Here is a 14,521-nt window from a genome sequence, read left to right as displayed (position 1 = left end):
GTTCTCGAACAGAATGTCTCATGATTGACATGAGGGTCACCAATCAGAAACTGGATCAGAACGTCAGTCACGCCGCTCCACCAATCAGCGCGATAGGAAGGCGGGGATTAGGTGTCAGTGTTTGACGTTGCTAGGCAGCGCAAGCGCTGGTTGCCTGGATACCGAAGCCTGACTCGGGGAGCGGAGGTGACCGAGCGCCATCTTTCAGACAGGCGGATGAAACATTTGCCAATCAGTGAATAAAGGAATAAACGTTTCGGTGCAATGATCTTTGTCGTTCCACTTTATTTAAAAAATATTTTAACTAAATAAAGCTGTTTAATGCAACAATGTAATTTCAACATCAGAATATTCTGAGTCATTAAAAGACAATCTTGTGCAGATACTCTATGAGGTTTTCTCAGTGTAAGATTATTTTCTAAAATCACTATTGAATACAAGATTGAAACAGTTTACCAAGAGTAGCGAGTCGGGAAAGTTGAGAAGGTAATTACCAGGGGTCTGATATAGTGACTAGGGAGGATCTATTTCTGTTAAATGGTATAGATTTAAAGTAATTGATGGAAGGATTACAGGAAAGGTTGAGCACTTATTTCACCCAGACAGCGGTAGGTCTGGAACTCTCTCAAAGGATGGTAGGGACAGAAATCCTCATTGCATTTAAAAAGCAGATGGACATGCACTTGAGGCAGAGAGCCTCTACGGATACGGGCTCAAGAATTGAAAGTGAATAGCTCATTATCAGCCAGCAAGGACACAATGGGATGAATGATCTCCTTCTGTCCTGAAAATCTCTAGCTTTGTAAAGAGCATGATAGAAGTCCCCTCTTACTCTATGAACGGTATGTTTTGTCTGCATAACGCGCAAGGAACTTTTCACTGTGTCCCAGTACAAGGGACAATAATAAATCAAATCAAGATTAAATCAGATCAAAGCTCTGATTAAGGACCATCCAAGGTTAAAGGTATCGCTATTCATTCACCTCCTGGTTAATGCAAAGGCCACAGAATAATCCATATTGTTTGTTGATGACCCACTAGAATTCCTGCCCTTTTTCATTTTAGGGTTTGAATAATTCGTCTGGTTGAATTCTGGAAAGATTTTGGATTGAAATATTGGTCATGGCTCATCAAGTTTCCCCAAACAGTGTGCATCAAGCCAAGTGGAGACTATGGATTGAGCAGTGCTCCACATTCTTCCAGTACATTCTGCTTTGTTTGCATTCCTGGTATTTAATGGCACTTTTCCTCATTTAGGGAAGAAATTGGTCTCCATGTACTCAGCAACAATTTCAATTATATTGGTGAAATTGACACATGTTTGGAAAAAGCACAATTGGAACATCTGTGGATTGACTCATTAAAGAACAATAAACAAACATCTGATGCTCAGTAAGTTCATGATACTGCCCTGGTCTTACTGCAACAAGGAAATAAATCTCATCAGATATTCCATTCTATCCGTCTTCCTTTCTGCATCAGAGCGGTAGCCCGGTGGTTAGCACTGTTGTCTCACAGCGCCAGGAATTCCCAGCTTGGGTCACTGTCTGTGTGGAGTCTGCACGTTCTTCCCGTGTCTGCGTGGGTTTCCTCCAGGTGCTCCGGTTTCCTCCCACGTTCTGAAAGACATGCTGGTTCGATACATTGACCCGAACAGATTCCAGAGTGTAGCAGCTAGGGGAATTTCACTGTAATTTCATTGCAGCGTTAATGTAAGCCTTACTTGTGACTAATAAATAAATAAGCTTTTAAATAAGAATCTGTGAAGAAAATAAAAGCATTTGAAATGTAGATGTTAAGATGTATTCTACAGAAATCAATTTACAAACCAGAAGACAGGTTGAAGAGCTGCTTGAAATTAAAAGAGCACAAAGAAGTCTATCGTAAGAGAAGAAAATGCCAGCCTTTCGGTCATTTAACCAGAGCTGAAAAGCTACAGATATCTCTCCTAGGTGTAGTTGGGTGATGGATATCAGAGAGCGGTTTCAGACCAGATACATTTGGATGTGTGAGGATGGTGCAAAACAGACCAGTGTGACAGAGTATGACAGCAGATCTCCTGGTAGGAGTAGTTACAAACAGCAGCATTAATTGGGAAAGATAATGTCATTATATTGATGAGATTTATTAAACAAGAAGAAAAAGGTTTCTTTTAAAGAAAGGATTTATTTAAAATTATTATTATTAAACAAGCGGGAACCAAGGCGGGTAAACTGAGTTAAGATACAGATCAGTCAAGTTCGAATAGAATAGCTTCTTCCTATGCAAACAATAAAAACAGGAAGTACTGGAATTATCCAGCAGGTTAGGTAGTAACAGGAGAAACAGGAAAAAAACCGCTGATGATCGATGATCTTTCGGCAAATCTGCAGTCCGCCAGCATCCGCAGTAATTTGCTTTTGTTCCGATGTAAACAAGGTCTCGCCAGTATGAAACATGGCGGCCCCCACGAACAGCTTCAAGTTCGCGGCTGGGCCGGGCCACGCACGCGCGCCCCGTCTACCCCCTCCCTGCGCTGTCCCCTTCCCCCCCCCATGTGAACTCTGACCCCAGCGCCGGCGGCCGCGCGCGGAGGGCGGGACGAGCGGAAGGAAAAAGCTGAAGCGAAATTCCGCGGCGACGGCTGGGTTTAAAAATTAAAATAATGTGAGCGGTGAGCGGAGAGTTTCCTGAGGTAAACCCGCCCCCGAATCCCCTCACGGACCCAATCCTGCCTCCTTTTCCTGTCAGAAAGTTTACAGAAGGGGGAGTTTTTATTCTGACTGAGGGTGTCCATGGCGGCGGCGGCGACTCGGGGCAGCAACCTGAGGAAAGCCGGAGGCTTCATTGGGTTGGTGAAGGACGCCTTCCAACCCCATCAACACCAACACCAACCGGCCGGCATCGTGGATAAGAGGGCGGTGGAGAAATGCTGGAAACTGATGGATAAGGTACGGGGGGGATGGGAAAGCGGTGTGCGCGGGGAGAAAGACTCTGACTGTGTGGCCGACTCGGACATCATTGGGTCAGTCAGAGTGACCAGTGTCCGGGGAGGGATATTCCCTCCAGCCATGTCCCTGCCCCGGGGGGTCAGTGTATTCCTGCCCCCACCCCAGAGATTATCATAATTTTGTCCGCACCGGGAGCCAGGCAAAGTTGGTCAGCTCATAATTAAACGGCTTCTTATCTGAATAAAGGTTGTCCCTGTGGACTGTATTGGCCAGAGTTGACATTGTCAGGACTGATTCTCACTGAGAGAGGAGAAAGTGTGAAAAGGCAAACTGATGGGCAAGATACAGGCTACATTGCAGTGACATTCCCTCTGGTTGTACATTAATAAGGGCTAGTGTCTCTGGACGTAAACAGAAATGGTTTACTGTTAATATAGATGGATAAATTTCGCAACAAGTCTCGATCTTCTCGTGTTCTTTGAAAGAGATGTGAAATAATTCAAAACTAATATCATAATGCCCTAAAGTGTCCAAATTGTAAAGTATACACATACATTATAGAATTAAGATTCGTTTAAGATTGATCTGTTGCTAGCATTTAAGGCAATGTGTGTCTGTAAAGCATGCCAGATCTATATGCAACACTGGTGCTGCACTACTTCTCAACCACATCCTCTGTGTTACTAAAATAGAAAATACTAGAAAAATGCAGCAGTTCAGGCAGCATCTTTTGGAGTGAGGATTGGTGAAAGGTCACAGACTTCAAAGGTTAATTCTGTTTGTCTGCACAGATGTTGCTTGACCTGCTGAGTATTTCCTGCAGTTTCTGTTTTGATTTCCAACATTGCAGTATTTTGCTTTTGTGATGCATTAGCCCTGTGGATTTATAACTCTTAGTAGATAAATGCTGGGTACCAAAGACCAGAGGATCTTTCTCTACGCCGTAGCTATAACTGAACACTACATTCTGCACCATTTCCTTTACTTCTCTTTGAATGGTAAGCTTTGTCTGTATTGCATGAAAAATAATACTTTTCACTGTATGCTAATACATATGACAAATCAAATCAATGTGTTACAACTGCCTTAACTGTCATTGTCCAGGTTGATAAGCAGATTTTATGTTTGTTCATCAAATTTGTGGATATGGTACGCCTGGCTACAAAGTCTCATTGAGTTGCAGTGAGGTCTGTCCTACAGTCAAACAATGTCACTCTTTGCTATGTGTTGCTCTGTTTGTAAGTAAATGCAATGGATTTGCAATCAGTTTTGCTTTTTTTTGTGTATATGTGCAACCATTCTCTTATGAGATTGGGGAGAGTAAATGTTGTTGCAGAATGTATAATTATTTAACCCCGGTACTACACTGCTTTGGGTGTGTAATTTCTCACTAGCATTGTCTACAGATTTCTGAACCAGCTTCAACTTTTGTCTTGTGAGAGTTCAGTTAACTTTCGTAAAGTGATCTATTCAACACTGTTTAATATACCAGGAGCTGAAGTTTCTTCTTCATATCGAACGATTGACCTTTCCTATAGAAAGTGCATTTGGGGAATTGATAATTGAAAATAGTGCTGTGGTGATACTGGCCTTCACTACACAGGACACAAGTCACATCCCAGCAAGAGCTGTAAATCAGGAAATAGGAGGGAGGGACTCTCCAGGAAAGTGATATTGAGCACATTGTTGGGTCTGTGGGCTGACAAATCTCTGGGTCAAATGGATTTCACCCTTTTGAAAGAAGTGGCTAATGAGATATTTGATAAATTGGTCTTAATTTTCCAAACTTCCCTAGATTTGGGGAAGGTTCCATTAGATTGGAAGATAGCAAATGTAACACTTTTATTCACAAAGGGCGGTAGAAAGCAGGAAACTACTGTCTAGTTAGCCTAATATCTGTCATAAGGAAAACATTGGCCATTATTAAAGATGTTATAGTAGACCACTTGGAAAAATTCAGCACAATCAGACAGAGTTAGCATGGTTTTGTGCAAGGGATATCATGTTTAACCAATTTATTGGAATTCTCAAAGAGTCACATTTTCTGTGGGCAAAAGGAAACTGGTGGATGTATTGTACTTTGCTTTACAGAAATGTTCATAAGGTGCTACAGCACAGCTTTTTGTGAAAAATAGAAGCTTATACTGTAGGGGTAACATATTGGTATGGATTGAAGATTGGCTAGCTGACAGAATTGGCATGAATAGGTCTTTTTCTGGTTGACAGTATGTGACAAATCGTGTGCCACAAGGATCAGTGAGGTGTCAACTTTTTATAATTTATATGTGACTCGGATCAAAGGACTGAAGGTATGGTAGTTAAATTTGCAGGCACCATAGAGATAGGTACGAAAGTAAATTGAAGAGGACATAAGGAGGCTACAAACGGATATAGTTAAGCGATGGCCAAAAAATCTGACAAATGGAATATAATGTTGATAAATGTGAAATTGGAAGAATAAGAAAGGAGCTTCTCATCTAAATAGTGAGATTGCAGAGCTGAGGTGCAGAGGAACCAGTGTGTTCTAGTGCATGAATCACAAAAGGCTAATACATAGACGACAAGCAAGTAATTAGCAAAGCTGATAGAATATTATTGTTTATTGTGAGGGGAATTGATTACAAAAGTAGGGAGGTTATGCTTCAGTTGTATGGGGCACTGAAGAGAATTGTGTATAGTACTGGTCTTCTTATCTAAGGAAAAGTGTAAATGTGTTAGAAGCAGTTCAGAGAAGGGTTACTAGATTAATGCCAGGTTGTCTTGTGCAGAAAGGTTGGAGAGGTTAAGTTTGTATTCACTAGAATTTAGAGGAGTAAGGTGACATAATAAAACCTTTAAGACAGGGTGGATGTGGAATGGATATTTCGTTTTGTGGGAGAATTTAGAACTAGAGGAGTCACTGTTTAAAAATAAGGGGTCACTCATTTTAGACAGATGAGGAAAAATGTTTTGTTTGAAGTTGTCTCTCTGGAACTTCTTCAAAAGGCTGTGGAAGCAGAGTTTTTGAATATTTTTAAGATAGAACTAGATAGTTTCTTGATAAACATGGGGGTGAAAGATTAGCGGAGGTAGGTGGATATGTGGGGTTGAAGCTACAGTCAGATCAACCATGATCTTATTGAATAACAGGGCAGGCTTGAGGGGCCAAGTGGCCTATTCCTCCTCCTAATTCATATGTTCCTCTGACCATGACAGTTGGTTTGATCTGAATCCTTGCTTACATGTTGTTGATTCAGCATTGTCACTCAGTTGTAACTGAAAAAAAACCACCATCAGTCTTTGATGCCTTTTTAGTTGCAAATGAAATGAATGCATGCTTTCAATTTCAGTCAGTGAAATACATCTGTTGAGGCGTCATCATTGTTGTAAAAAAGGGAACGTGGGGGTCCTGTGAGTAGTGTTGTGCTAATAATGAGATAATCTGTTTTCATGATTTTGAGGGATAAGCATTGTCCAGGCCACCTGTCACAGAATTATACTAAATTACAGTGTAGAAGGAGACCATTTGGATATCCACTAGTTCTTTTGAAGAGCAGTTCAGCTTGTCCCACTCTCCCTCTTTCCTCATTTCTCTTCCCTTCAACTAATTACATAATTGTTTTTTGAAGGCTACTATTGAATCTGCATCAATGACCCTGTGATGCAGTGCATTCCAAGTCTTAACTATTTACACGTTTCCTCTGGCCCTTTTGTCAATTACCGTAAATCTGTTCCCTTTGGTTACTGACTATTCAGTTGAAAACCGAGTTTATAAAAAAAGATAAACCATATAAATACATCATGCCTTTAAACACCCCAATCAAATCTCCTCTCTGTACTCTCTGCTGTAAGGAGACAAATTCAGCCTCTCCAGTTTATCCTAGAGTACGACCATGTTTGATTTTTTTTCCAACCTCAGACCTATTTTCCCATCTGCTCACCATGACCCTTGATTCCATGAGAGGCCGGAAATCTGCCTATCTCAGCCTTAAATATGTTCAACGATGGAGCACCTACAGTCGTCTGGGGTGAATTCACAATGCGCTGGGTGAAAACTTTTACCTCATCTTAGTCTTGCATTCCCTGATTCATTATTGAAAATCTTTTCTGTACCCTCTCAAAGGCTTGATGCCTTCCTAAAGTATGCTGCCCAGAATTGGACACTGTCCCCCCAGCTGGGGCACAGCTAGTGTTTTATCTAGCATACCTTCCTTTCTTTTTACACTGCTACTTATACAGCTAAGTATCCCACATGCTTTATTAACCTGTTTCAATGCCTTCAAAGATTTGTGAACAAGCATCCCAGATTTCGCTCTCCTTACATCTTTTTATAGTTGTACCACTTTCCATGTATTGTCTCTTCTCATTCTTCCTACCAAAATACTGTACATCACCCCCCCACCCAGTCTATTACTTTTTCCCTTTAATTTTCTAATTTGCAGATTTTGAAATTTTGCCCTGTGCCCTGAAATTTAAGTCATTAAACTGTAAAAGATACTGTGGCCCAAGTAATGAACCTTGAGGAAACTATTTATACCTCCCTCCAGTCTGGAAAATAGCTCTTTATCAAAACGTCATATTCTACCCCTTACCAAAGTTTTGTATCCTTTGCCATTTTACTAAATGTCTTTTGAAAATCCATGCCATCAGGTTAGTTGAACAGTTTTAACAAATATATGTTGATCCTTCTTTATTAGTCTATAATTGTCCAAGAGGCTGTTCATTTTCTCCCAGATTTTTATTTCTAAGTGTGCTCACCATTAACGTTAAACTGGTCTATAAATGCAAGGATCATCCTTCTACCCTTTTTGAATAAGGGAATAACTTTACAATATTCCAGCCCTTTGGCATCACTTCTGCAATGAAGGAGGATTGGAAGTTTGTTGCCAGCACCCCTGCAGCCCTAACCCTTTTATTGTTGATAAGTCTATAGAAGACCCTTGATTCTGTTTTTTTTTTGTTGGCTGACAGTCTATTCCCATACTTCTTTTTGCCTCACTTGTCACCTGTACCTTTTAGATTCATCTTGATTCTTCCTTGAATAAGCTGAAATGTGAGAATTCTTCTGCCTGGACATATTTATGTAATAGTTAGAGTTTGTAAGCAGGCTGTTTGTGTTCATGCTATACCCAAGCCGTTTTCTATTCTCCTAATCCCATGAACGTTTCCCCTTGTTTGTTTATTTAGCGTCCTCTGGAATGCATATAAAGATGCATTTCTTTAAAGTAGTGTCACTGGATCTTTTATGCCCACCTGAGAGGGGAGAGGGAAGAGGACCTTGGTTTGATACCTAGTCCAAAAAACGGCCAGTCCAACACCCTCTTGTACTCAAGGTTGATTGTCCCTCAATTTGAAGATGATATCTAACCAGGGTCATGTTTTTTTTTGCCATAAGTCTTCATGTGACTGAACAGACTGATTCTTGACAGGTACAGGACTTCCCACATTAAACAAGATGGTGGCAGAACTTGGTGACTCTTGCGAGTATGCAGCATACTGTCTAATTCTGTCTTTTACTCTCTTTCGATACTTTTAAAATTATGCTTTATCATTCTGCATCCTCTCCTTTCCTTCTCTATGAACGGTATGCTTCATCTATACAGTGCGCAAGAAAATACTTTTCATTAATAAATGTGACAACAAATCAAAAAAGATAGCGGAATCTGCACTGCAGAATTTGCTTCCTTTTCTTTCATTCATTAAGATATTGTGACTTAAAGCATGGTGGTTACAGCTTGATCAACAGGTTGCTGCCATTCTGAACGATCAGTCGTAAGCTCATGTTGTATCAGGAATGTCAACCTATGTCTTGTACTCAAATCTTTGGACTGGGACTTAGACCCACAACGTCTGACTCAGAGGTGAGAGTGCTACCCACTGAGCCACAGCTGACGTGGCTGAAAATGAGTGCAGGTAAATTTATTATTAGCTGCTTGTCATTCTAGCGTGTAAAACTTATTAATTCAACCATAGTAAAGGTGTTACTTCCTATTAAAATACAGCAGAATTTTGAAAACTTGTGTTTTAAAACTGAAAAAACATGTTTTTATCAACAAGTAAGCAGGATTTTGCTGCAATCTTATTTGTTTGACCTGTGCATATGTACGGATATTGGTCTTACTAAGCTGGCATTTGGACAGGGTATTTTCCACAAAAGACAGACAAGATACCCAAGAGAGATTACAAGGCAATAATCTTGGACATTTTCAGTCATAGAATGACATTATTAGCTTACTGTCTTGCCATCATACTCTAATATCTTAATTTAAAAAAAACCGTCTGTTGTAATTTTATATGGCATCTTGATTTGGTGAATACTGAACTAAAACAGAACTAAAAGCAATTACCTTTGTGTTAGTAAAGTAATGATAGAGAGAGCCCAGGAAGATAAGTTTAAAGTAACGCAATAATTTATCAGACATTTTAAATTCCAACATATTCTATAACTTGTATGTTTTGCATATTTTATAACGTCTATATATTTTTTCCAAATGTAATAATTTAATTGCAATTATTACACTAAAGTTTCTTTAATCAGTAGGGTAAATGGAATTATGATCAGCTCACGTACTGTATTAGCACAGCAATCTTTAGGGAAGAAATAGTTGTTTGGCAGTACAGAACTCGATTATTGCTGGAAAAAGACATTTTGTCGAAGCTTTTCATCTTGCAGGAATACCAGTCAGGTGTTGTTGTTTCCCCTGACATTGATATTCTTGTGATTCTCATGATGAATGCAAGACAAAAAGTTTCAACAAAACGTCCTTTCTCAGCAATACTTTAAGGGGAGACTTGGATGTATAAAAATTCTCACCCTCATCCCTCCAGAGGCTCCCTCAGTATTTACTGTTGAAAAAGACATAGATATTGGGGAACTTAGGGAAATAAATAATAATACCTTGAGGAGTGTACATATTACAGGGAAGGAGGTGCTGGAAGTCTTAAAGCTCATCAAGGTAGATAAATCTCTGAGACCTGATGAAGTGTTTCCCAGAATGTTGGGGGAAGCTAGGGAGGAGAGATATTTGAATCATCAACAGCCACAGATGAGGTGCCAGAAGATTGGAGAGTGGCAAATGTTGCGCCTTTATTTAAGAAGGGCTGCAGGAAAAAGCCTGGGAACTACAGGCCGGTGAGCCTAATGTCTGTAGTGGTTAAATTGTTTGAAGGTGTTCTGAGAGACAGGCTCTACAGACATTTAGAGACAGGGACTGATAGTATGGCTTTGTGACTGGAAAATTGTGTTTGATGAATTCGATTAAATGTTTTAAAGGGGTAACCAAGAAGGTAGATGAGACTGTGCAGTTGATGTTATCTACATGGACTTTAGCAAGGCCTTTGATAAGCTACCACGTGGTAGGTTGTTGCATAAGGTTAAATCTCACAGGATGCTGGGTGAGTAGCCAATTGGATACAAAATTGGCTTGATGACAGAAGACAGTGGGTGGTTGCAGAGGTTGTTTTTCCAGACAGGAGGACTGTGATTAGCAGTGTGCCTCAGGGATTAGTGCTAGGTCCATTGTTATTTGTCATTTACATTAATAATTTGGATGAGAATTTAGAAGGCATGGTTAGTTAGTAAGCTTGCACATGACACCAAGATTGATGGCATGGTGAGCAATAAAGAAGGTTATCTGGGAATGCAATGGGAGCTTGATCAATTAGGCCAGTGGGCTGATGAATGGCTGATGAAGTTTAATTTAGATAAATGTGAGGTGATGAGTTTTGGTAGATCGAACTGGGGCAAGACGTACTGAGTTAATGGTAGGGCGTCGGGGAGAGTTATAGAACAAAGCGATCTAGGAGTACAGATTCATAGCTCCTTGAAAGTGGAGTCACAGATGGACCGAGTGTTGAAGAAGTCATTCGGCACCCTTGGTTTCATTGGTCAGAACATTGAATACAGGAGTTGGGACGTTTTGTTGAAGTTGTAGAAGACATTAGTAAGGCCACGCTTGGAATACTGTGTACAATTCTGGTCACCCTATTGTAGAAAGGATATTATTAAACTAGAAAAAGTGCAGAAAAGATTTACCAGGACTTGATGGTTTGAGTTACAAAGAGAGGCTGGATAGACTGGTACTTTATTCCCTGGAGCAAAGGAGGCTGAGGGGTGATCTTATAGAGGTCTATAAAATAATGAAGGTCATAGATAAGGTGGAAAGTCAACATCTTTTCCCAAAGGTCAGGGAGTCTAAAACTAGAGGACAAAAGTTTAAGGCGAGAGGAGAGAGACACAAAAGGGTCCAGAAGGGCAATTTTTTCACACACGTGGTGAGTGCCTGGAACGAGCTGCCAGAGGTGGTAGAGGCGGGTACAATTTTGTCTTTTAAAAAGTATTTAGGTGGTTACATGGATATAGAGGAATAAGGGCCAAATGCGGGAATTTGGGACTAGTTTATTGGTTAAAAACTGGGCAGCATGGACAAGTTGGATCTAAGGGCCCGTTTTCATGCTGTAAACCTCTGACTCTATCTCTGCAAATTCTATGCATCCTTGATCTTATTTTTTCTTCTATTGGTGGTCATGCCTTCAGCTGTATTTAAACTCCCAGTTCCCTTCTTGAACCTCTCTGTGTCTCTACCGTTCTCCATTTAAGATGCTTCTCAACACTTACAAATTTAACCAAGTTTTTGGTCACCTGTACTAATATCTCCCATGTGGCTCTGTCAAATTTTATTTGATAATACTCCTGTGAAGTGCTTTGTGACCTTTTATTATGTTAAAAGTGCTATATAAATGCAAATCATTATAAATTTTGTTTCTCTTTAATTATTTGGCTTCTAACAGTGCTTTTTGCACTGCATGTTAATGGTCTGACAGTGTGCTGTGAACAGAAGTGGTGGACAGCCCACATAGCACTGGCTTGAAGCTGTGGTTACAAGGAATTATTTATCCTGTGACATGCTATCCCACTCACATCATGCATAAAAAAACTAGTTTTCAATTCATGGGAGTCACGGGGCTGTTCGTGGAAATTGGCTTTCTGTTTTACGCATAAGTAAAATGTGTTGGCAGGAGGTTTAATAAGTATATTAAAGATAATTCTTAACTTCTGGGTTTTGGGCTCTTCTGGTTTTTTATTTTATCTGAAGCTGAGAATTTATCTTTAATATACTCGTTCTGCATTCTGTATGATCTGTGTATATTTTATGTTTGCCTGCAATTTTATGTTTGTGAACGGCATTTGTCTTATTGTTCTTGACCATTTTGTGGTATTGTTGCAGTGCTATTTTGTGTCATTTGCAACCTGTGATAGAAAATAATTTTACAAGGAAATTTGTGGTCTTGTCTTGTGACTTCTGCATTAGAAAGATTTAACTCAAACTATTCTGAATCTGAAACTCATACACACCAAAAGAAATCACAAATGATTACCTAGCAAAAGCGTCCATTGGTCAACAAAACGCTGCAAAAAAAGGTATAAAGAAAAATAAGATGGATTATGAGAGTAAACTAGCTCACAGTATAAAAACAGATAGCAAAAGTGTCTACAAATATATAAAACGAAAAAGAGTGGCTAAACATTGGTCTTTTAGAGGATGGGAAAGGGGATGTAATAACTGGAAATTAGGAAATGGCTGAGGATTGGACAGGTATTTTGCGCCGGTCTTCACAGTGGAAGACACAAATAACATGCCAAAAATTGATGACAAGAAAGCTATGACCAGTGTGGATCTAGAAACTATTATCACAAAAGAGGTAGTGTTGGGCAAGTTAATGGGGCAAAAGGTAGACAAGTCATCTGATTTTTCGTTCTGAAAGCTAGTGGCTTGTGCTACCAAATAAACCTGTTGGACTTTAACCTGGTGTTGAGACTTCTTACTAAAAGAGATGGAAGGGGAAATAGCAAATGCACTGGTGGTAATTTACCAAAATTCGCTGGATTCTGGGGTGGTTCCCGCAGATTGGAAAACAGCAAATGTGACGCCACTGTTTAAAAAAGGAGGTGGACAAAAGGCAGGTAACTATAGGCTGGTTAGCTTAATTTCTGTAGTAGAGAAAATGCTTGAATCTATCATCAAAGAAGAAATAGCGACACATCTGGATATAAACTGTCCCATTGAGAGATGCAGCACGGGTTCATGAAGGGCAGGTCATGTTTGACTAATTTGGTGGAATTCTTTGAGAACATTATGTGTGCAGTGGACAATGGGGAATCTGTGGATGTGGAATAACTGGAGTTCTAGAAGGCATTTGACAAGGTGCCGCATAAAGGCTGCTGCGTAAGATATAGGTGCACAGTGTTACGGGTAATGTATTAGCATGGGTAGAGAATTGGTTAAGTAACAGGAAGCAAAGAGTGGAAGGTAAATGGATGTTTTTCGGGTTGGCAATCAGTGATGTGCCTCAGGGATCAGTGTTGGGACTGCAATTGTTTATGATTTACGTAGATGATTTGAAGTTGGGGACCAAGTATAATGTGTCAAAATTCACAGATGACACTAAGATGAGTGGCAAAGCAAAGTGTGTAGAGGAAGCTGAAAGTCTGCAAAGGGATATCGATGGTCTTAAGTGAGTGGGCAAGGGTCTGGCTGATGAAGTACAATGTTGGTAAATGTGAGGTCATCCATTTTGGTAGGAATAATAACAAAATGGACTATTATTTAAATGGTAAAAAATTGCAGCATGCTGCTGTGCAGAGGGACCTGGGTGTCCTTGTGCATGAATCACAAAAAGTTGGTTTGCAGGTGCAGCAGGTAATTAAGAAGGCAAATGGAATTTTGTTCTTCATTGCTAGAGGGATTGAGTTTAAAAACAGCAAGGTTAGAACATAGAAAAACTACAGCACAAACAGGCCCTTCAGCCTACAAGTTGCGCCGATGATGTCCATCATCGATGATGATACCTACTAGGCTTACCTATAACCCTCAATTCTGTTAAGTTCCATGTACTCATCCGGAAGACGCTTGAAAGACCCTATTGAATTTGCCTCCACCACCGACAGCAGCCGATTTCACTCACCCGCCTCCTGTGAGTGAAAAACTTACCCCGACATCTCCTCTGTACCTACTCCCCAGCACCTTAAACCTGTGTCCTCCAATAGCAACCATTCCAGCCCTTGGAAAAAGCCTCTGAGAATCCACCCGATCTACACCTCTCAACATCTTATACACTTCTATCAGGTCACCTCTCATCCTTTGTCTCTCCCAGGAGAAAAGACCAAGCTCCCTCAATCTAGCCTCATAAGGCATGCCACCCAATCCAGGCAACATCCTTGTAAATCTCCTCTGCACCCTTTCAATAGCTTCCACATCCTTCCTGTAATGAGGCAACCAGAACTGAGCACAGTATTCCAAGAGAGGTCTGACTAGGGTCTTATAAAGCTGCAACATTATCTCCTGACTCCTAAACTCAATCCCTCCATTGATGAAGACCAGTACACCATACGCCTTCTTAACCACATCCTCTACCTGTGAGGTCGATTTAAGACTCCTATGGACCCGGACCCCAAGGTCCTTCTGATCCTCTACATTGCTAAGAGTTTAATACCCTTGGTATTAAACTCCTTCATCCCATTTGCCCTGCCAAAATGGACGACTACAAATTTATCTGGGTTGAAGTCCATCTGCCACTTCTCTGCCCAGCCTTGCATTCTATCTATGTCACAC

General features: G+C 40.4%; 1 protein-coding gene across 2 annotated transcripts in view; it reads left to right on the top strand.

Annotated features, from left to right (window-relative positions):
- The first annotated feature begins 2,591 nt into the window (after nt 1-2,591).
- Nucleotides 2,592-14,521, top strand: part of cbl (Cbl proto-oncogene) — a 226,718-nt gene continuing 214,788 nt past the window's right edge. For both annotated transcript variants that reach the window (XM_080214614.1, XM_080214613.1), the window contains exon 1: nt 2,592-2,930. In XM_080214614.1, coding sequence (XP_080070740.1) covers nt 2,775-2,930 — 156 coding nt within the window. In that variant the 5' untranslated portion in view covers nt 2,592-2,774. The remainder of the gene's footprint in view (nt 2,931-14,521) is intronic.

Source organism: Carcharhinus amblyrhynchos, chromosome 29 (genome assembly GCF_965287045.1).
Source record: "Carcharhinus amblyrhynchos chromosome 29, sCarAmb.v2.hapA, whole genome shotgun sequence".
NCBI lineage: Eukaryota > Metazoa > Chordata > Chondrichthyes > Carcharhiniformes > Carcharhinidae > Carcharhinus > Carcharhinus amblyrhynchos.
This window is presented reverse-complemented; position numbering and strand designations above follow the sequence as displayed.